Raw genomic sequence first — 23,687 nt, 5'->3', positions numbered from 1 at the left:
AATTATTATTTTTATTTGGCTGTACTGGGTCTTTGTTGCTGTGTGCAGACTTTCCCTAGTTGCAGCGAGCAGAGGCTACTCTCTAGTTGCAGTGTGCAGGCTTCTCACTTCAGGGGCTCCTGTTATTGTAGATCACAGGCTCTATGACACACAGGCTTCAGTAGCTGCAGCACGTGAGCTCAGTAGTGTGGTGCATGGCCTTAGTTGCCCCTTGGTGTGTGGAATCTTCCCAGATCAAGTATTGAACCCGTGTCCCCTGCATTGGCAAATGGATTCTTAACCATTGGACCATGAGGGAAGTCCACAATGCATCTTTAAAGAGGTCCATTGGATTTGTGTGGGTCTGGAGGTCCATGGGGTGAATGGGAAGGACTGCTGGGAGCAGTATTTCCTCCTCATCAAGACAAACAGGACAGCTGGGACAGACAGATGCTAGGGTAACAATATGCAAGATTTCTGCTCTGAGAACTGCAGTTGTGTTCTTTGTTTTGACAGGGGTCCAAGGAGTCTCCCTCAGAGTTCTGCTTTTCTCCCACACCTATTTGAGCTCCCATAGGTGTCTTAGCTATAAGCAGCAAATGGGTGCCTCTCAAGTGTCCTCTAAGTGTTCCAAAAAGATGGTGAATGTGATAATTAGAATGAAGACAAGGAGGACAGCAACTGTGTTATGAACCTTTGTGGAGGGCATCCTATGTCCCAAGTCAGAGCTTATATAGCTTGTTTCATTTCATCTGCGTAATCACCTTCAAAATCTAGGTGCATGCTCTGTTATTATTATTGTTAAACTTTTTCTTGGTGTATAGTTATTTACAATGTTGTGTTGATTTCTGCTGTGCAGCAAAGTGATTCAACTATACATATACATATATCCACTCTTTTAGATTTCTTTCTCATTTAGGTCCACAGAGCACTGAATAGAGTTCCCTGTGCTTTGCACTAGGTTCTCTATTTTAAAAAGAGTATCAGTAGTGTATATGTATCAATACCAATCTCCCAATTCATCCCACCCTTTCTCCCTTTGATATCCATAAGTTTGTTCTGTGACTTTATCTCTGCTCTGAAAATAACTTCATTTTTTAAAGATTCCATGTATAAGTGATATTATGATCCTATTTTTCTGCTTTATTATTATTTTATAGAAGAGAGAAGGAGCTATGAATTTTTATGTAATTTGTACCAGTCATGAAGTAGAAAGGTGTGAAGCCAAGTTTAAATCAGGCTGTCTGACTCCCAACACAGGGCAGCTTAATGGTATTCTCCCTCTGTCAACTAGACATTTCACTTCCTGGACACTCCAGGAAGAGATTGCCTGCTCACTCTGCTTTCCCTTTGGGGGTTCCTGGGAGACCACAGTGGGGAGCTGTGGATGGCACCTGATGCATCAACTAAAGAGGAATTGCTGTGATCACAGGCAGAGAGCATGGGAAGTGTTGTTCAGTTGACAAAAATTGAGTTTATCATGGATGGGAAAATGTTTTTGTTTATTTTTTGTGCAAGAATCCTAGTCATTTTATAGCTGACAAAAGTTATAAATGTAGATCTGTTTTAAAAAAGGTTTTAAAACTTCTGTAGGTGGTAAACCCATGTTCATAGCAGCATTATTCAGAGTAGCCAAAAGATGGAAAGAACCCAACTGTCCATAAACATATGAATGGACAAAGAAAATGTGTAATGTACATACCATGGATATTCATTGTAAGGACTGAATCTTCAATACTTTGGCCACCAGATGCAAAGAGCCAATTCATTGGAAAAGACCCTGATTCTGGGAAAGATTGAAGGCAGGCAGAGAAAGGGGTGACAGAGAATGAGATAGTTGGATGGTATCATTGACTCAATGGAGTCAATGGGCAAATTCTGGGAGACAGTGAAGGACAGAGAAGCTTGGCATGCTGCAGTCCATGGGGTCACAAGGAGTTGGACATGACTAACTGAACAACAACACACACACACACAACTTTATTTTCTTGTTGAGATTCCATTTCACTTTCATAGTATTGAAACGGTTGTATTGTAGTGTCTGTGTCTTGCATGTCATCTAGTTGGTACAACTGTTTGGTGTTTGTGTATATCCCGTTTCATGTGTGTGTGTGTGTGTTTTGTTGGCTGTTAGAATCTTAACTGTCTCACATTTAAAATGGGAATAGATTCATTCCTATTGGAAAGATTACATGAGATAACAGAGAGCAGTTAGCATAGGCTTACCATAAAATAAGCACTCAAACATCAATTATATTTTCATATGTATTCAATCATACTTTATCCAATTTAAAAAACACTGATGGTGGTACAAACATATACACAACACAAATCCACAGTGAAACACATAGAAATAAAGTGAACAATCCAGAGTTTAAACATGCTATGCCAACATTGGAGATAACAAAGCTATAGTAAATTTCAAATTGAAGTTTTGAACTCACCAGTGTGGAAGTAAGAAGACCAAAGACATAATTTTTTGGATAGCAGATGGGGCAGAAATTACTGGGAGATTGTTTGAATGTGGGTTAAAACCTGGAAGAGGGAATTCCCTGGTGGTCCAGTGGTTGGGACTCATCACTTTCACTGCCATGGCTCAGGTTCAATCCCTGGTAAGGGAACTAGGATCCTGCAAGCCATGAGACACAGCCAAAAAAACAAACAAGCAAGCAAACAAACAAACAAACAAAAAAACTAGGGGAGGAAAAAAAAAATCACAGATCTTACAAGATTGGGTGAAAAAAACAAGATGATCTGAGACATGCAAGAGTAATTCTTTCCTTTTTTGTTGGCTGTGCTGGGTCTTTTTTGCTGCACGTGAGCTTTTCTCTAGTTGCAGCAAGCGGAGGCTACTCTCTAGTTGCTGTGCTCAGGCTTCTTTTGTTTTGGAGCACAGGCTCTAGGGCATCTGGGCTTGAAAGTAGTTATGATGCATGGGCTGAGTTGCCCCATGGCTTGTGGGATCTTGGTTCCTGGGCCAGGAATTAAACCCATGTCCCCTGCATTGCAAGGTGGATTCTTAACCACTGGTCCACCAGGGAAGTTCCAAGAGTAAGAATGTCATCTCTGACTCAATGGACATGAGTTTGAGCAAACTCTGGGAGATAGTGGAGGACAGGGAAGCCTGGTGTGCTGCAGTTCATGAGGTCGCAAAGAGTTGGATAGGACTTAACGACTGAACAACAACAACCCACAGAACCTCTTAGTCCTGAAGCCATTGGAATTATCACAAACAAGAGGTTGTTCTGTTGAGGAGCCTTCTGAGGGCTCCCTTCACATCCTTGTTCCTCAGGCTGTAGATGAAGGGGTTCAACATGGGGGTCACCACGCTGTACATCACAGAGGCCACTGAGACTTTCTGGGGGGAGTGAGTCACTGCAGAAGTGAAATGGACACCCACACCTGTCCCATAAAATAAAGAAACGACTGAGAGATGAGACCCACAGGTGGAAAATGCTTTTTGCTTTCCCCCAGATGAGGACATCTTCCTTATGGATGAAGCAATTCGTGAGTAGGAGGAAAGAATCCCAACGAGGGGGAAAACACCCAGAACACCAGTCATAAAATATATCAAAGTCCAGTTCAGGAAGGTATCAGAGCAGGCCAATTCAAGAATATGTGTCAGTTCACAGAAGAAATGTGGAATTTCAAGATCTCTACAGAAGGTCAGGTGCTTCATCAGACAAATGTGAAGGAGGGATGTCAGGACACCAATGAGCCAGGTAATAAAAACCAGACAACCACAGAGGTGTGGGCTCATGATGACCGAGTAGTGCAGGGGGTGACAGATGGCCACAAAGCGGTCATAGGCCATGGCAGTCAGGAGCAGAGTGTCCAGGATAGGAAAAAGCATGGAAAAATACACCTGAGTGAGGCAGTCCATGTAGGAGATGGCTTTGTTCTCTGTGTGGATGCTCAGTAGCATCTTGGGGACTATGCTGGTGCTGAAACAGATGTCAACCAAGGACAGGTTTGAGAGGAAGAAGTACATGGGGGTGTGGAGGTGGGAGTCAAAAATGATGGCCAAGATGATGAGCAGGTTGCCAAGCACAGTGACCAAGTACATGGACAGGAACAGCCCAAATATGAGGGGCTGCAGTTCTGGGTCCTCAGAGAACCCAAGGAGAATAAACTCTGAAACTCCTGTTCTGTTTCCTGCTTCCATGTAGCTGATATACCTATGAAGGAAGAGATAAGAGCAGCAGGAATTAGCAGCTAACTGGCATCCTCCACATATTAAAAATATTGATCATGCCTTTCACTCAAGTTTTAATGTTTATGAAGTTTGCCATTTTGTCTAAGCATTGGAGCTTTGTTCACTCAAAAGTGAAAACCTGTTTTTATCTTATAGCTTATCCTAATTTCTTGTATTAAGTATCCATTTTATGACAACAAAATGAAAATAGAATTCTATAAAATGGAATCTGGCATTCCTGACCACTTATCTGAAGGATCTGTTTTATAACAACCCTGTCAGATGGTTATGGATCTTCACAATGGGGACAAATCAACACGATGGAAATAATGTTGCTTCTGTGGGATTGAAATCCTGCACAGTTGGGATCCTGCCAAAAGTGCAGAACTTCAGTCTAAAGACTAGGGAGCATCAGGGCTTCCCTGTGGCTCAGTGGTAAAGAATCCACCTGCCAACACAGGAGACATGGGTTTGATTCCTGGCCTGGGACGATCCCACATGCCGCAGAGCAACTAAGCTCCAGCACCACAACTACTGAGCCTGTGCTCTAAAGCCCAGGAGCTGCAACTACTGAAACCTGGATATCCTAGAGCCCATGCTCTGCAACAAGAGAAGCCACTGCAAGCAGAAGCCCATGCACTGCAACTAGAGAGTAGGCCCAGCGCACCATAACAGAAAAGCCTGCACATAGCAACAAAGACCCAACACAACCAGAAATAAAAATATAAGGACTAGGGAACATCAGACACACTCAAGTCGAAGGACATTTTACACCATGCCTGACCTGCCCCTTTCAAAAATTTTGGGAGAATGGCATTGAAACATGTAAAATATCATGTATGAAATGAGTTGCCAGTCCAGGTTTGATGCATGATACTGGATGCTTGGGGCTGGTGCACTGGGACGACCCAGAGGGATGGAATGGGGAGGGAGGAGGGAGGAGGGCTCAGGATGGGGAACACATGTATACCTGTGGCAGATTCATTTTGATATTTGGCAAAACTAATACAGTTATGTAAAGTTTAAAAATAAAATAAAATTTTAAAAAATAAAAAAATTTTAAAAAAATTTAAAAAAAAAGAGAGAAAAAAAAAAAAACCAAAAATGTAAATGCCAACAAATTCAAATAAATTCTAGCAATTGTTCTGGATTAAAGGAGATTAAAAAGACATGTCAGCTGAATGTAATCATAGATGTTCTTTTGCTGCAGATGAAATTATTAGGATAACTGTCAACATAGACATGAGTTCTGTAAATTTAATAATAGTATATAGATGTTAATTTTATTATTTTGATAATTGGACTATGGCTGTGTGAGGCAATGCCCTTGTTTCTAGCGAATTTCGAAGACTTAGAGATAAAGAGATCCCATATATACAGTTCTATTTTCTCTTAAGTGGTTCTGAAAATTTTCACCAAAAGACACAGGCATACACACACACTTACAAAAGGAAGAAGGAAAAGTGGATTAAAAAAAGTAAAGATGGTAAAGTGTTAAAATTGGGGAGATCCAATAGAAGATATACATAAGAACTATTTGTTCTTTTAACTTTTCTGTAAATCTGAAATGCGGTTAAAATCAAAAGTTAAAAAGTATCCCCTTCACATTATGCCCAGTAGTACAGGGCAGAAAAACAAGAAGAAAATCCTTTGTGAGATGCTGTCAGAAAAGAGTTAGACTCCCTGGTAGCTCAGATGGTAAAGAATCTGCCTGCAATGCAGGAGACTAGGCTTCAATCTCTGGGTGGGGAAGATCCCCTAGAGAAGGGAATGGAATGGCAACCCACTCCAGTATTCTTGCCTGGAGAATTCCATGGACAGAGGAGCCTGTCAGGCTATAGTCCAAGGGGTTGCAAACAGTCAGACACAACCGAGCAACTAACACTTTCACCTTTCAAAGAACACTGCAGCTGGGGTCACCACTCACAGATTTTAGAGCCCACAGTCACACTCTCCTAGAAAGCTCAGCCTGAGGAACTTAGTCTAAAATGGTCCCCGATGAACAGTACCCTAGGTCCCAAGCAGAAGCAAGCACATCTGCTCTGGAAGGTGCTTTCATCCCAGGATCTTCTCCTCAATGTCTAGAAGGGAGACAGTTTTGCAGTCTCCAGAAGGGAGAAGGTCTGCAGTTTTTCTTTCTTTTAACACTCTTTTCAGGTTTACCTGTACACATTGCTCCTCCCTACCTCCCAGTCTTATTTAGCATCATACCAGCCTTTCACTCTCAAAGCCCCAACATGTTTGCCTTTAGAAGTCCTAAAAATGCTAGGATTCTTCCCCCAGCCATGCCTGTGGAAGTCCTGCCCTCTCCTGCTTTAGTCATCTTGTGGTGACTCCTGCCCTCATCTCTCAGATGAACCCTCCCTGCCCACCAACTGCAGTTCACTAGTCCATGCCTTTATAACCCTTTCTATTTTTCTCCATTAAACAAATCATAGTTATGTTTTTGCATTTACTTATGGAATTAATTGAGTTGTCCCTCTTACTGAATCATAAATCACGCAAGTTCAGATGACACATTACTCACCTTTGTATCCCCAGTGCTGTGTTATCAAAGAATATGGAAAGCTGAATGAAGGTTGAAAATAAATATCATTATATGTAACAGAAATGGGAAATCTACAAGTTAACCTCACATTGACTGTAGATGCACCAAGGTAAAAAAGGAGTAGTGGATACCTTATCTTTGACAAAAGAAGCAAGAATATACAATGGAGAAAAGACAATCTCTTTAACAAGTTGTGCTGGGAAAACTGGTCAACCGCTTGTAAAAGAATGAAACTAGAACACTTTCTAACACCATACACAAAAATAAACTCAAAATGGATTAAAGATCTAAATGGAAGACCAGAAACTATAAAACTGCTAGAGGAGAACATAGGCAAAACACTCTCCGACATAAATCACAGCAGGATCCTCTATGACCCACCTCCCAGAATATTGGAAATAAAAGCAAAAATAATAATAATTTTAAAAAACCACTAAAAAATAAACAAATGGGACCTAATTAAAATTAAAAGCTTCTGCACAACAAAGGAAACTCAAAGCAAGGTGAAAAGACAGCCTTCAGAATGGGAGAAAATAATAGCAAATGAAGCAACTGACAAACAACTAATCTCAAAAATATACAAGCAACTCTTGCAGCTCAATTCCAGAAAAATAAATGATCCAATCAAAAAATGGGCCAAAGAACTAAATAGACATTTCTCCAAAGAAGACATACAGATAGCTAACAAATGCATGAGAAGATGCTCAACATCACTTATTGTCAGAGAAATGCAAATCGAAACCACAATGAGGTACCATTTCATGCCAGTCAGAATGGCTGCAATCCAAAAGTCTACAAGCAATAAATTCTGGAGAAGGTGTGGAGAAAAGGGAACCCTCTTACACTGTTGGTGGGAATGCAAACTAGTACAGCCACTATGGAGAACAGTGTGGAGATTCCTTAAAAAACTGGAAATAGAACTGCCATATGACCCAGCAATCCCACTGCTGGGCATACACACCGAGGAAACCAGAATTGAAAGAGACACATGTACCCCAATGTTCATCACAGCACTGTTTATAATAGCCAGGACATGGAAGCAACCTAGATGTCCATCAGCAGATGAATGGATAAGAAAGCAGTGGTACATATACGCAATGGAGTATTACTCAGCCATTAAAAAGAATACATTTGAATCAGTTCTAATGAGGTGGATGAAACTGGAGCCTATTATACAGAGCGAAGTAAGCCAGAAAGAAAAACACCAATACAGTATACTAATGCATATAGATGGAATTTAGAAAGATGGTAATGACAACTCTGTATGCGAGACAGCAAAAGAGACCCAGATGTATAGAACAGTCTTGTGGACTCTGTGGGAGAGGGAGAGGGTGGGATGATTTGGGAGAATGGCATTGAAACATGTATAATATCATATAAGAAACAAATCGCCAGTCCAGGTTCAATGCAGGATACAAGATGCTTGGGGCTGGTGCACTGGGATGACCCAGAGGGATGGTACGGGGAGGGAGAGTGGGAGGGGGGTTCAGGATGGGGAGCACGTGTACACCCGTGGCGGATACATGTTGATGTATGGCAAAACCAATACAATATTGTAAAGTAATTAGCCTCCAATTAAAATAAATAAATTTAAATTAAAAAAAAGGAGTAGTATGAAGTTATCTGATAAAAACCACCACAATATTGTAAAGTAACTATCCTCCAATTACAATAAATACATTAAAAATTAATCTGAAAAAATCCAACATAGCCCATTATGAGTTAATATCCATCTGACGAGTGCAAAAAAATATTTATATTAGTAAGTCAGATAACAACATATTTATGTCAATAGATCAATGCACAAAATAATGATAAGTTTCAAACTAAGTTTCATTTAATAAAATTTAAGTCATTGATGGGAAGGGAACAGAGCAAAACTTCAGTCACCTAAGAACAGAAGAGTACTGCCCACAGATGATAAAGTACAGCTATGTTAACTGAGTGTGAAAGAAAGTGAAAGTGTTAGTCGCTCAGTCATGTCTGACTCTTTGCGACCCCATGGACCATAGCCCACCAAGCTCCTCTGTCCTTGGAATTCTCCAGGAAGGAATACTGGAATGAGTTGCCATCCCTTCTCCAGAGGATCTTCCTGACCCAGGGATTGAAACTGGGTCTCCTCTATTGCAGGCAGATTCTTTACTGTTTGAGCCGCCACGGAAGTCTGAGAGTCATCATTAAAACTTAAAAAAACCAAAACCAACCAGTAAAATGCAGGAAGGGGAAATTGTGCCAGCTGTTATAACTATTTAACATTGTTTCTATTAATTCAAAAGAGACATCATAAAAAAGTAAATGAGATATAATATTAGGAAATCAAAACAAAATTGGTCACTATCAGTTGCTGATATGATTGCCTACTTGAGACACCAAAGAAGGTCAATTTAAATAGAATTTGAACTAATTAGTGTCATCAGCTTTCTTGGATTTGCAAATAATCATTACAAAAGATAAGAGAAAAAGAGGGACTGTTCATAATTGCAGTGACATATAGGTACACCTGGCACAGAAAGGGGGTTTGATGCATGTTTGTTGAACCAGAGTGTATGCTGCTGCTGCTGTTTAGTCGCTCAGTCGTATCCGACTCTTTGTGACCCCTTGGACAGTAACCCGCCAGGCTCCTCTGCCCATGGGATTTCCTAGGCAAGAATACTGGAGTGGGTTACCATTTCCTTCTCCAGGGGATCTTCCCAACCCAGAGATTGAATGCAGGTCTCCTGTGTCTCCTGCATTGGGATTCTTTACCACTGAGCTACCTGGGAAGCCCTAAAGAATGTACACAACCTAGTAGAAAGCAAGTGACCATGGGGGGAGGTAGAGAAGCAGATATTTGCTGAAGCAGAGATTCTTCAATGAGAGCCTGCATCAGAATCACCTGGAGGCCTTGTTAAAATGGACTGTTGGTCCCTTCCCATGAGTTCCTGTCATTATGATTGAGCAGGGTCTGAGAATCTGCATTTCTGTCATATTCCTGGGGATATTCTGCTCCTCCAGGAGCCCCACTTTCAGAACTACTGTGAGTGAAAGTCACAACCCCATGGACTATACGGTCATGGAATTCTCCAGGCCAGAATTCTGGAGTGGACAGCCTTTCCCTTCTCCAGGGGATCTTTGTATCCCAGGGATAGAACCCAGGGATTGAACCTAGGTTTCCCGCACTGTAGGTGGATTCTTTACCAGCTAAGCCACAAGGGCTTCCCTGGTGGCTCAGACAGTAAAGTGTCTGCCTGCAATGCAGGAGACCTGGGTTTGATCCCGGGGTCAGGAAGATCCCCTGGAGAAGGAAATGACAACCCACTCCAGTACTCTTGCCTGGAAAAGTCCATGGATGGATGAGCCGTGGGCTACAGTCCATGGGGTTGCAAAGAGTCAGACATGACTGAGGGACTTCACTTCACTTTAAGCCACAAAGGAAGCCCAAGAATACTGGAATAGGTAGCCTATCCCTTCCCCAGCAGATCTTCCCGACCCAGGGGTCAAACCGGGGTCTTCTGCATTGCAGGCAGATTCTTTACCAACTGAGCTATCAGGGAAGCCTGAGAGGTACTGTACTAGAGAAGAATAAGAAAGGTATTAGCAGGTGGATTGAAAACACTTATTACATCTGAGAGAGTGGCAATTCTTGATACTGAGAAAGTCACTAGTTTCTAGAGGGGCTGAGGCAGACAGAAAACAATTGTAATGGAATAAAATAAGACATAAATAGCCAGGAAAATAAATTCTAGAAATTTAACAGGAAACCATCTTGGGTTATTATCTATTATGTTACCTCCTTCTGAGAACCATCACTCTTTTGATTCTCCTTTTTATACACAGCACTCACTCATACAGCATGATCCCCTTGGCTGGGATTGCTTAACAAAATGCTTGTTCAGCCTCTTCACCTCTGTCTCTTGGATGTTGAAGACAGATTCTCCCAGGGAGATGGAACCTGTCACAAAGCCATGACTGTGGGAGTTACCTGTGTGGTCTCCTCCTGGTCAGGCATCACTGAACTAGGGTGAGGCTGCTAGGGAGGTATTTACAGTTTCTCCAGCCCTAGGGGGAAGAATTCTCACCACTCATCATTAAATAAATTGTTCCTTTGGTGCCCTGCTCTTCAAGTTATTCAGCTCCCTTTGGGTGGAGAGGAAATGGCAGGACAGAATGGTGTGTGCTCCAGGAAGGCAGCTTTGGGGCTAGATGGGTCTCTCTCCCATTACCACCCTCTTCCTTCCTGGAAAAGCTTTCATCATTTTTGATTTGGCTTCAAGGTAAAGAAGTTCCCCCTCAGGAATGTGTCTCTGATGTAAAGACTCATCTCCCCATAAACACACCACTTAGGGTCACAAAGTAATACAGAAGAAAAGAGACACATCTGTCTCAGTGAATTCCTCATAACACTGGATATTTGTAATGTAGACAAGAGTCTTGTTTCAAGAGAGGGTCATCAACTGTGTTAAATGATGCTATGAGGTCAAGGAAAAAAGGCTGAATGATAGCCTGTAGATTTAGTGACATGGAAACAGTGGAAAGAGCAATTTTGGTAGAGTGCTGGAGAGGGGTCTATTTGCAGAGCTTGGGAGTGATGTAGCAATGAGGAATTTGACCCTGTGAGTTTAAAACATTCTGCCAAGAATTTTGGTGGTGAAGGGAAAGAAAGAGACAATCGTTTCATATGTTTGTTTGTTTGTTTGTTTTTCCATTTCAGACATGAGAAAATATTTAGATGGCAAAAGAAATGCTTCACTTGGCTGTAGCAAATTAAATTAGTACTGTGTCATTTAATGAAAATGATATCTGATATATTTCTAAATGAATGAATCATTTATTTTATAAATTATTCTTAGTTTTAAGTAATCGGTCATCTTTAATTAGTTGATAACAGAACTAGAACAGTGAAATCAAGGATGTGGTGTTATCACAAGTTTCATGGGTTAAAGTAACCTCCCATCACCAAGAATAACATCATTAAATTATCAGTTTTCTACTATGTATTGGGTTTTAGGATCTTTATTCTGTAAGATTGTAATGGAAGAACCTGAATGAACGTATTGGCCAACCCAATATATATCACTTGACAAAGATAAACTCAATGGTATAACCCAAGAGCCACTGGAACTGAAATACAAGATGTCAATATTGTGTAGGGAAATTCTTCATTCCTTTCAGTAAATAGTCTTAGACAGCAACAATTCCATTATGGCAAGATTCAAAAATATCTTTGCCATCACTCTGTATGTTTTTGTTTTGTTTTAAAATGTATTTATTTTGTTTTTGGTTCTGCTGGGTCTTCATTGTTTTGGTGAGCAGGCCAGTCTCTAGTTTCAGTCGTGTTCAGGCTTCTCAATGAGGTGGCTTCTCTTGTTGCAGAACATGGACTCTAGGGCACGTGGGCTTCAGTGGTTGTGGCATACAGGCTTTGTTGCCCCAAGGCATGTGGGATCTTCCTGGACTGGAGATTGAACTAGTACCCCCCACATTAGCAGGTAATTTTTTTTTTTACTTAAAAAAAATATTTTATTTTATTTTTTATTTCTTTAAGCAGGCAAATTCTTAACCACTGGACCACCAGGGAAGTCCCATACTTATTTTCTAAACTAGAAAAATAATTGTACTATAATTAAAATAATAATTTCAGTGTAATTACCAACTGCAGTGTACATGGTATCACTGTAACTTGTACTTTATATTCATATAAAGACATTATAATGTTACATTATTGCATTAAAAAATCATTCATGGAGTGTGTAGCCTTTCACTACTAGTCAGTGAAATAACCAGCCAGAAAACACCTGTCAGGTGGTGGTAGGTGCTCCCAAGAAGTGTAACAAGTAATACTTTTAATCAGATGCATTGGTAATTTTGAATAACCTAAAAGGGAACTAAAAAACCTCTTGATGAAGGTGAAAGAGGAGAGTGAAAAAGTTGGCTTAAAACTCAACATTCAGAAAATGAAGATCATGGCACCTGGTCCCATCACTTCATGGGAAATAGATGGGAAAACAGTGGAAACAGTGTCAGACTTTATTTTTTGGGGCTCCAAAATCACTGCAGATGGTGACTGCAGCCATGAAATTAAAAGACGCTTACTTCTTGGAAGGAAAGTTATGACCAACCTAGATAGCATATTCAAAAGCAGAGACATTACTTTGCCAACAAAGATCCATCTAGTCAAGGCTATGGGTTTTCCAGTGGTCATGTATGGATGTGAGAGTTGGACTGTGAAGAAGGCTGAGCGCCAAAGAATTGATGCTTTTGAACTGTGGTGTTGGAGAAGACTCTTGAGAGTCCCTTGGACTGCAAGGAGATCCAACCAGTCCATTCTAAAGGAGATCAGCCCTGGGATTTCTTTGGAAGGAATGATGCTAAAGCTGAAATTCCAGTACTTTGGCCACCTCATGCGAAGAGTTGACTCATTGGAAAAGACATTGATGCTGGAAGGGATTGGGGGTAGGAGGAGAAGGGGACGACAGAGGATGAGATGGCTGGATGGCATCACTGACTTGATGGGTGTGGGTCTGGATGAACTCCGGGAGTTGGTGATGGACAGGGAGGCCTGGCGTGCTGTGATTCATGGGGTTGCAAAGAGTCGGACATGACTGAGCAACTGAACTGAACCGAACTGAACTGAAAAGTGTTATTGTTTCCAAAGGCCAAGATTTCCTTTCTTCTAGATAATGTTGCATCCCTAAGGACAAAATCTCTTCAAATGAAACATTATGAACAATGGAATGTATTTTAACATATGGCTGGAAATTTTCTCCTGGCTTATTTCTTCTTGCTGCTGCTGCTGCTAAGTCACTTTAGTTGTGTCAGACTCTGTGCGACTCCATAGAGGACAGCCCACCGGGCTCCCCCGTCCCTGGGATTCTCCAGGCAAGAACACTGGAGTGGGTTGCCATGTCCTTCTCCAATGCATGAAAGTGAAAGTGAAGTCACTCATTCATGTCTGACTCTCAGAGACCCCATGGACTGCAGCTTACCAGGCTCCTCCGTCCATGGGATTTTCCAGGCAAGAGTACTGGACTGGGTTGCCATTTCCTTCTCCAGGGGATCTTCCCAACCCAGGGATAGAACCCACATCTCCTGCTTGGTAGGTGGATTCTTTATCATTGAGTCACCTGGGAAGCCCATATATTCACCGTTATTTTTAGTAAAACTGCTCAAGTTTTAGTACTTGTGGAACTTTGGAATGTCCACTCATGAGAGGTGCAAGTCAGGGTGCTGGGCATCAGATCCCCAGTCTGTATCATACCAGCTGTGTGACCTTAGAGAATTAATCTGGCCTCCCTGTACCTCAATTAAAGTAGAGGATAAAGTGGTACCTGCTGCCTAGAGCTGTGGTAAGGATTAAATGAGGTACTATCAGGAAAGTGAATAAGAGTGCCTGATACTATTATATATTCAACAGCCATCGTCGTTGTCAGACAAGAAGCAAGTTGTCCATTATTTAGAGACCAGAAGTGCTGAAATGCCAAGAGTACTATGGTAGGGGGTTGGAAAAGGGGAAAAAAGCATCTTAGAGCATCCCTGAGGGGATACAGCCAAGAGGAAGCCTCAGGAGCTGTTTCCTGGCCACATAGAGGTGGCCCTGGAAGTGCAGCCTCCAAGCTTCCCTTTTCCTTCCATCTCTCCACTCACCACGGGGTGGTGAGGGAGGCAGAAGCACTCAGTGAGAAAGTGCTTCTCCTTTTAGGATCTATGGTCACCACTCTGCTCAGACCTGCCAAATACTCTCTATTAAGGCAGAACCTGAGAAGCAGGACTTTGAGGCATTCAACATGCTGGTGGTGATCTGGGATTTACACTGAGGAGCACAAGAAAGCAAAGTGCCAAACTAAGAGAAGGTATGATATTCAATGAGTTAACAATGCGGCATGGACACAGGCTTACCCAAGATCTGAAGGCTGCAGGTAATAATCCTCTAGTTTCTGGATCATTGGGAATACATGGGGTACATCAGGCAGCTGCTATCTGCCAAAGATACGGAAGTGTTATGGTGCACAGGGAAGCTGTGCTTTTCCACACCAGATGAATGCCACTCAGGTTTGTTTGTTTCTAATCCCTTATGGCAGGAAATGCCTAGTTAGAAAGAATAATCTAGAAATAAACTCACCAAAATGTTAACACTATTTACCAAATAGAAATGAGAGGAAAAAATGAGGTGGACACTTGACTTTTTTTAAAAATGTGACTTGCAGGATCTTAGTTTCCCAAGCAGGGACTGTACATGATCCATGGCAGCTAACGGGCTTCCCAGGTGGCACTAGTGGTAAAGAACCCACCTCCCAATGCAGAAGACAGAAGAGATGCGTGTTCAATCCCTGGGTTGGGAAGATCCCCTGGAGAAGGAAATGGAACAGAGGAGCCTGCTGGGCTATGGTCCATAGGGCTGCAAAGAGTTGGACACGATTGAAGTGACTTAGTGCACAAGCTTGCATGACAGTTAAAGCACCGAGTCATAGTCACTGGATTGCCAGGGAATTCCCTTGACTTTTACTTTAAAGTTTCTGCATTATTTGAAAAAAAAAAAAAAAGATTTTACCATATAGCATATAATATTTAATATTATATTGGTCAGTGACAGCAAACTAATAAAAAGAGGTGAAGAGAAAACAATAAAAGCATTTCACTACTTGAAATCACTTTGGATTTGAACAGTTTATCACCTAGAGCACATAAAAATTTGAAAGTTTGTTGAAACACATTTTTTGAACAGAGGAGGGTTTGAATAGAAATGGTCTAAGCTTGGACCATTTTCTAAAAGAGGGAAAAGCATGAAGCAGTTATAAATCGTAAATGGCTTCACTGTGGTGATATGCATCTTGTGGTGATATGAAGTAAATGATTAAACATGTGGATCAATTCTTACATGAGAAAGTAATGACTGTTAAAAGCTTGTTTTACCCCATGGAGAATGGTGTACTTTGAACTACCTTTATTTCCTTTCTTCATATCTTTATTAGACCCAGTGGACTATATAGTCCATGGAATTCTCCAGGCCAGAATACTGAAGTGGGTAGCCTTTCTCTTCTCCAGGGGATCTTCCCAACCCAGGGATCAAACCCACGTCTCCCGCGTTGCAGGCAGATTTTAAACCAGCTGAGCCACAAGGGAAGCCCAAGAATACTGGAGTGGGTAGCCTATCCTTTTTCCAGCGGATCTTTCTGACCCAGGAATTGAAGTGGGGTCTCCTGCAATGCAGGCATATTCTTTACCAATTGGGCTATCAGAAAAGCCCTAATTAGGCAAAACAATGATTTATCTTTTTTTCCTATTTCTAGTCACTTATTTTCTTTTTCTTTTTTTTTAGTTGGAGGCTAATTACTTTACAATATTGTGGTGGTTTTTGCCATACATTCACATGAATCAGCCATGGGTATACATGTGTTCCCTATCCTGAACCCCCCTCCCATCTCCCTCCCCATCCCATCCCTCTGGGTCATCCCAGGCACCAGCCCTGAGCACCCTGCCTCATGCATCAAACCTGGACTGGTGATCTATTTCACATATGTTAATATACATGTTTCAATGCTATTCTCTCAAATCATCCCACCCTAGCCTTCTCCCACAGAGTCCAACAGTCTGTTCTTTACCTCTGTGTCTCTTTTGCTGTCTTACATATAGGGTAGTGCCAAAGAATGCTCAAACTATCGCACAATTGCATTCATCTCACACACTAGTAAAGTAAGTAAGGCTTAAAATTCTCCAAGCCAGACTTCAGCAATACATGAACCGTGAACTTCCAGATGTTCAAGCTGATTTTAGAAAAGGCAGAGGAACCAGAGGTCAAATTGCCAACATCCACTGGATCATCAAAAAAGCAAGACAGTTCCAGAAAAAACATCTATTTCTGCTTCATTGACTATGCCAAAGCCTTTGTGTGGATCACAATAAACTGTGGAAAATTCTGAAAGAGATGGGAATCCCAGACCACCTGACCTGCCTCTTGAGAAACCTGTATGCAGGTCAGGAAGCAACAGTTAGAACTGGACATGGAACAACAGACTGGTTCCAAATAGGAAAAGGAGTACGTCAAGACTGTATATTGTCACCCTGCTTATTTAACTTCTATGCAGAGTACATCACGAGAAATGCTGGGCTGGAAGAAGCACAAACTGAAATCAAGATTGCTGGGAGAAATATCAATAACCTTAGATATGCAGATGACACCACCCTTAGGGCAGGAAGTGAAGAGGAACTAAAGAGCCTCTTGATGAAAGTGAAAGAGGAGAGTGAAAAAGTTGGCTTAAAGCTCAACATTCAGAAAATGAAGATCATGGCATCTGGTCCTATCACTTCATGGGAAATAGATGGGGAAACAGTGGAAATGGTGTCAGACTTTATTTTTCTGGGCTCCAAAATCACTGCAGATGGTGATTGCAGCCATGAAATTAAAAGATGCTTATTCCTTGGGAGAAAAGTTATGACCAAAGCTGAAACTCCAGTACTTTGGCCACCTTATGCAAAGATTTGACTCATTGGGAAAGACTCTGATGCTGGGAGGGGTTGGGGGCAAGAGGAGAAGGGGACGACAGAGGATGAGACGGTTGGATGGCATCACTGACTCGATGGACGTGAGTTTGGGTGAACTCCGGGAGTTGGTGATGGACAGGGAGGCCTGGCGTGCTGCGGTTCATGGGGTCCCAAGGAGTTGGACACAACTGAGTGAACTGATATAGGGTCATCGTTACCATTTTTCTAAATTCCATATATATGCGTTAGTATATTGTATTGGTGCTTTTCTTTCTGACTTACTTCGCTCTGTATAATAGACTCCAGTTTCATCCACCTCATTAGAACTGATTCAAATGCATTCTTTTTAATGGCTGAGTGATATTGCATTGTGTATATGTACCACAGCTTTCTTATCAATTCCTCTGCTGATGGACATCTAGGTTGCTTCCATGTCCTGGCTATTGTAAACAGTGCTGCAATGAACATTGGGGTACACGTGTCTCAATTCTGGTTTCCTTTTTTTTAAATTAAGAATCAAACTTTAATATTTCAAGGACACCCCAAATGAGTTACTGGTGGGGTTACAGAAGCTTCCATTCAAGCCACCACAGCGAGAATCAAGAATATTGAAGTTGAAGCAGTCATCTCTTTGGATACATAAAAACTATATATTAAAGCATGTCACAAAGTGGAAAAAGGGAGGCATTCAATAGAGCAAAAACAAGCAGCAGAGTGATTGTCTTTACAAGAGGGCACGGAAACTCATTTTGGAGTTCACAGTGCCAGGAAATAGAGCTGCTTCAGGCAAAAAAAAAAAAAAAAAAAAAAAAGGTTTTCATTGATTCTTATTACCGCTAGCAAAGGCAAGCTCAAAGAAAATCAAGGTTCAGATTTCTCATGACTGTAGTTGGATTTGCAACAAAGAGAGCCTTTGGTCACTTCCCATATGTAGGTTGAAAAAGAAGCAGTGAGATTTTAGCCAGTGATTCTGACCCCAGGCCGACACCTCAGTGCCCAAGCTCTGAGCTCCTCAGGGAGGACGGCCTGGAATTGCTCCTGCACCAGTATTTCCACAAGCTTCTCCTTCGTGTGAATATCAGGTCGCAGCCACTGTCCAGCAAGCTGCTGGAGATGTCTCAGGACATCCCTGGGCCCAGCTGCATCTTCATAGCGGAACTCCCGGAACCTCTGCCTGGAGGCTGCAGGGTTGAGAGGACTCCTTCGGGGCACGGTCTCCAGGTCATCTTCAGAGTCTTCATCCAGGCTCTCTGGTGGAACCTGGACCTAGGGCAGTGCTATCAGGATGCCTTCTGGCTCCTCAGCCATCCTCTCATTTGGTGGTGACCTTATTTCATCATTCTGGACTTCTCCATCTCTTTGCTTCAGTCTCCATCCTAGAACTCTGGAAAAGGATTTTTCAGACTCCTGCACAGGTGCCCCTCGGAAGGCCGGGTGAACGGGGGAAGGAGAGAAGCGAGACGCCAAGCCCCACCACCGGCTCCAGGAAAAAGGTCAATTCTGGTTTCCTTGGTGTGTATGCCCAGCATTCGGATTGCTGGGTCGTATGGCAGTTCCATTTCCGGCTTTTTGAGGAAACTCTACACTGTTCTCCATAGTGGCTGTACTAGTTTGCATTCCCCCCAACACTGTAAGAGGGTTCCTTTTTCTCCACACACTCTCCAGCATTTATCGTTTGTAGACTTTTTGATAGCACCCATTCTGGACTGGCATGAGATGGTACCTCATTGTGGTTTTGATTTGCATTTCTCTGATAATAAGTAATGTTGAGCATTTTTTTATGTGTTTGTTAGCCATTTGTATGTCTTCTTTGGAGAAATGTCTGTTTAGTTCTTTGGCCCATTTTTTTATTGGGTCGCTTATTTTTCTGGAATTGAGCTGCAGGAGCTGCTTGTATATTTTTGAGATTAATTCTTATTTATCTTTATACCACAGGGTCTTGACAAAATCTCTTTTTTTTTTTTTCCTAATTTTTTTCTTTTTAAAAAACTTTTAATTTTATATTGAGCTATTGGGCTTCCCAGGTGGCGCTAGTGATAAAGAACCCGCCTGCCAATGCAGGAGACAAAAGAGATGCAGGTTTGATCCCTGGGTCAGGAAGGTCCCCTGAAGTCGGAAATGGCATCCTATGCCAGTACCCTTCCCTGGGAAATCCTATGGACAGAGGATACTGGTGGGCTACAGTCTAGAGGGTTGCAAAGAGTCAGACATGACTGAAGCAACTTAACATGCATAGCCAATTCACAATGCTTGTAAAATTTCAGATGAACAGTGAAGGAACTCAGTTTAGTTCAGTTAAGTCGCTTAGTTGTATCTGACTGTTTGTGACCCCATGGACTGTAGCACATCAGGCTTCCCTGTCCGTCACCAACTCCCAGAGCTTGCTCAAACTCATGTCCATCGGGTCGGTGATGCCATCCAATCATCTCATCCTCTGTCGTCCCCTTCTCCTCCTGCCTTCAATCTTTCCCAGCATCAGGGTCTTTTCCAATGAGTTAATTCTTTGCATCAGATGGCCAAAGGATTGGAGCTTCAGCTTCAGCATCAGTCCTTCCAATGAATATTCAGGACTGATTTCCTTTAGGATTGACTGGTTTGATCTCCTTGCAGTCCAAGGGATTCTCGAGAGTCTTCTCCAACACCACAGTTCAAAAGCATCAATTCTTCAGTGCTCAGCTTTCTTTATAGTCCAACTCTCATATCGATACATGACTACTGGAAAAAACCATAGCTTTGACTAGATGGACATTTGTTGGCAAAGTAATGTCTCTGCTTTTTATTATGCTGTCTAGGTTGGTCATAGCTTTTCTTCCAAGGAGCAAGCGTCTTAATTTCATGGCTGCTGTCACCATTTCCAGTGATTTGGGAGCCCCCCCCCCCAAATAAAGTCTATCACTGTTTCCCCATCTATTTGCCATGAACTGATGGGACCGGATGCGACAATCTTAGTCTGGTGAATGTTGAGTTTTGCCAATTTTTTCATTCTCCTCTTTTACTTTCATCAAGAAACTCTTTAGTTCTTCTTTGCTTTCTGCCATGAGTGTGGAGTCATTTGCCTATTTGATATTTCTCCCTGCAATCTCGATTCCAGCTTTGTCCAGCTTGGCATTTTGCATAATATACTCTGCATGTAAGTTAAATAAGCAGGGTGACCATACACAGCCTCGACGTACTCCTTTTCCAATTTGGAACCGGTCTGTTGTTCCATGTCCGGTTCTAACTGTTGCTTCTTGACCTGCATACAGATTTCTCAGGAGGCAGATCAGGTGGACTGGTATTCCCATCTCTTTCAGAATTTTCCACAGTTTGTGTGATCCACACAGTCAAAGGCTTTAGCATAGTCAATGAAGCAGAAGTGGATTTTCTAGAATTCTCTTGCTTTTTCTATAATTCAACGGATGTTGACAACTTGATCTCTAGTTCCTCTGCTTTTTCTAAATCCAGCTTGAACATCTGGAAGTTCATGTTGAAGCCTGGCTTGGAGAATTTTGAGCATTACTTTGCTAGCATGTGAGATGAGTACAATTCTGTGGTAGTTTGAACATTCTTTGGCATTGCCTTTCTTTGGAAAGGGCCTCAGCCATACATATACATGTATCCATTCTCCCCCAAACTCCCTCCCCTCCAGGTTGCCACATAACATTGAGCAGAGTTCCATGTGCTTTACAGTAAGTCCTTGCTGGTTGTCCATTTTAAACATAGCAGTGTGTACATGTCCATCCCAAACTCCCTAACTATTCTTCCCCCTCAGCCTTCCACCCTAGCAACCACAAGTTCATTCTCTAAGTCTTTGAATCTCTTCCTGTTGACAAAGATCTCAGTTTATTTCTGTTCACGAGGGTGGAGAAACCTGGGGGAGGTTCAAAGTTTCTGGGCCACTGTGAGTAGTCGTGCCAAGAGCTTGTCCATTAACAACGTTAGTTGGGTTTGAAATGTTAGTTGGGTTTGAAATATGTCAGTAGTATCTTCATTAACAGAAACCCCAAGTGGAAAAACAAAGGAGGTAATTTACCCTTTCTGATCTCTAATGATCAGATCAATTGTGTTTTTCTCTAGTCCTTTTGTTTTCCTCAAAGTAAGAGGGAGATCAGGGAAGAATACTGAATCTGGAGATGAGAGATGGGCTGCTAAATTAAAAACTCTGTCATTAGAAAGTGAAGTCAAGTGAAAGTGAAGTCGTTCAGTCAGGTCCAATTCTTTGAGACCCCATGGACTGTAGCCTACCAGGCTCCTCTGTCCATGGGATTTTCCAGGCAAGAATACTGGAATGGGTTGTTAGAGAAGCATGTAAATCATAATAGTAATATGTTTTATTGGACACCTACTACGTGCCAGTCTTTTTACATTCATTATGGCATTGCATCATTATAACCCTCTTAACTAAGAACTCAGATGGATCATATAGTTCTTCAGTCACACAGCTAAAAAGAGATAGATGTGCTCAGTCGCTCCGTTCTGTCCGACTCCTTGAGAGCCCATGGACTTAGCCTACCAGGCTCCTCTGTCCATGGGATTCTCCAGGCAAGAATACTGGAATGGGTTGTTAGAGAAGCATGTAAATCATAATAGTAATATGTTTTATTGGACACCTACTACGTGCCAGTCTTTTTACATTCATTATGGCATTGCATCATTATAACCCTCTTAACTAAGAACTCAGATGGATCATATAGTTCTTCAGTCACACAGCTAAAAAGAGATAGATGTGCTCAGTCGCTCCGTTCTGTCCGACTCCTTGAGAGCCCATGGACTTAGCCTACCAGGCTCCTCTGTCCATGGGATTTTCCAGGCAAGAATACTGGAATGGGTTGTTAGAGAAGCATGTAAATCATAATAGTAATATGTTTTATTGGACACCTACTACGTGCCAGTCTTTTTACATTCATTATGGCATTGCATCATTATAACCCTCTTAACTAAGAACTCAGATGGATCATATAGTTCTTCAGTCACACAGCTAAAAAGAGATAGATGTGCTCAGTCGCTCCGTTCTGTCCGACTCCTTGAGAGCCCATGGACTTAGCCTACCAGGCTCCTCTGTCCATGGGATTCTCCAGGCAAGAATACTGGAGTGAGTTGCCTTTTCCTTCTCCAGGGCATCTTCCCGACCCAGGGATCAAACCTGGCTCTCCTGCATTGCAAGCAGATTGTTTACCATATGAGCTACAGTAAAATTCCAAAAACTCAAATCTATGTCTGTCTGCCTCGTAAAACAGTTGTCTTAACTGCAGTGTCAACCTTGTCTCCCTGGAGGAATATTTTAAAATAACTACCGCTGCTGAATAACCAACAAATCACAGAAGAAATCAAAAAAGAAGTCAAAATTTGCATAGAAACGAATGAAAATGAAAACACAACAACCCAAAACCTGTGGGACATGGTAAAAGCAGTCCTAAGGGGAAAGTTCATAGCAATACAGGCACACCTCAAGAAACAAGAAAAAAGTCAAATAAATAACCTAACTCTACACCTAAAGCAACTAGAAAAGGAAGAAATGAAGAACCCCAGGGTTAGTAGAAGGAAAGAAATCTTAAAAATTAGAGCAGAAATAAATGCAAAAGAAACAAAAGAGATCATAGCCAAAATCAACAAAACCAAAAGCTGGTTTTTTGAAAGGATAAATAAAATTGAAAAACCATTAGCCAGACTCATCAAGAAACAAAGGGAGAAAAATCAAATCAATAAAATTAGAAATGAAAATGGAGAGATCACAACAGACAACACAGAAATACAAAGGATCATAAGAGAGTACTATCAACAATTATATGCCAATAAAATGGACAATGTGGAAGAAATGGACAAATTCTTAGAAAAGTAAAACTTTCCAAAACTGAACCAGGAAGAAATAGAAAATCTTAACAGACCCATCACAAGCACGGAAATTGAAACTGTAATCAAAAATCTTCCAGCAAACAAAAGCCCAGGCCCAGACGGCTTCACAGCTGAATTCTACCAAAAATGTAGAGAAGAGCTAACACCTATCCTGCTCAAACTCTTCCAGAAAATTGCAGAGGATGGTAAACTTCCAAACTCATTCTACGAGGCCACCATCACCCTAATACCAAAACCTGACAAAGATCCCACAAAAAAAGAAAACTACAGGCCAATATCACTGATGAACATAGATGCAAAAATCCTTAACAAAATTCTAGCAATCAGAATCCAACAACACATTAAAAAGATCATACACCATGACCAAGTGGGCTTTATCCCAGGGATGCAAGGATTCTTCAATATCCGCAAATCAATCAATGTAATATACCACATTAACAAATTGAAAAATAAAAACCATATGATCATCTCAATAGATGCAGAGAAAGCCTTTGACAAATGTCAACATCCATTTATGATAAAAACTCTCCAGAAAGCAGGAATAGAAGGAACATACCTCAACATACTAAAAGCTATATATGACAAACCCACAGCAAACATTATCCTCAATGGTGAAAAATTGAAAGCATTTCCTCTAAAGTCAGGAACAAGACAAGGGTGCCCACTTTCACCATT

At 41.6% G+C, this 23,687-nt stretch overlaps 1 protein-coding gene and 1 pseudogene across 1 annotated transcript; both read right to left on the bottom strand.

Moving 5' to 3' along the window:
* Nucleotides 1-3,205: 3,205 nt before the first annotated feature.
* Nucleotides 3,206-4,144, bottom strand: LOC102402791 (olfactory receptor 7D2). The gene has a single exon (XM_006057443.4). The coding sequence runs from the start codon at nucleotides 4,142-4,144 to the stop codon at nucleotides 3,206-3,208; it is 939 nt and encodes a 312-aa protein (XP_006057505.1).
* A 13,545-nt stretch (nucleotides 4,145-17,689) lies between these two features.
* Nucleotides 17,690-18,668, bottom strand: LOC102403125 (annotated as a pseudogene).
* Between the last annotated feature and the right edge of the window lie 5,019 nt (nucleotides 18,669-23,687).

The sequence above is a fragment of the Bubalus bubalis genome, chromosome 9, assembly GCF_019923935.1.
Source record: "Bubalus bubalis isolate 160015118507 breed Murrah chromosome 9, NDDB_SH_1, whole genome shotgun sequence".
Classification (NCBI taxonomy): domain Eukaryota; kingdom Metazoa; phylum Chordata; class Mammalia; order Artiodactyla; family Bovidae; genus Bubalus; species Bubalus bubalis.
This window is presented reverse-complemented; position numbering and strand designations above follow the sequence as displayed.

What these genes read in the sequence shown, in the direction of transcription:
- LOC102402791 (XM_006057443.4), bottom strand. Translation starts at nt 4,144, where the DNA reads ATGGAAGCAGGAAACAGAACAGGAGTTTCAGAGTTTATTCTCCTTGGG.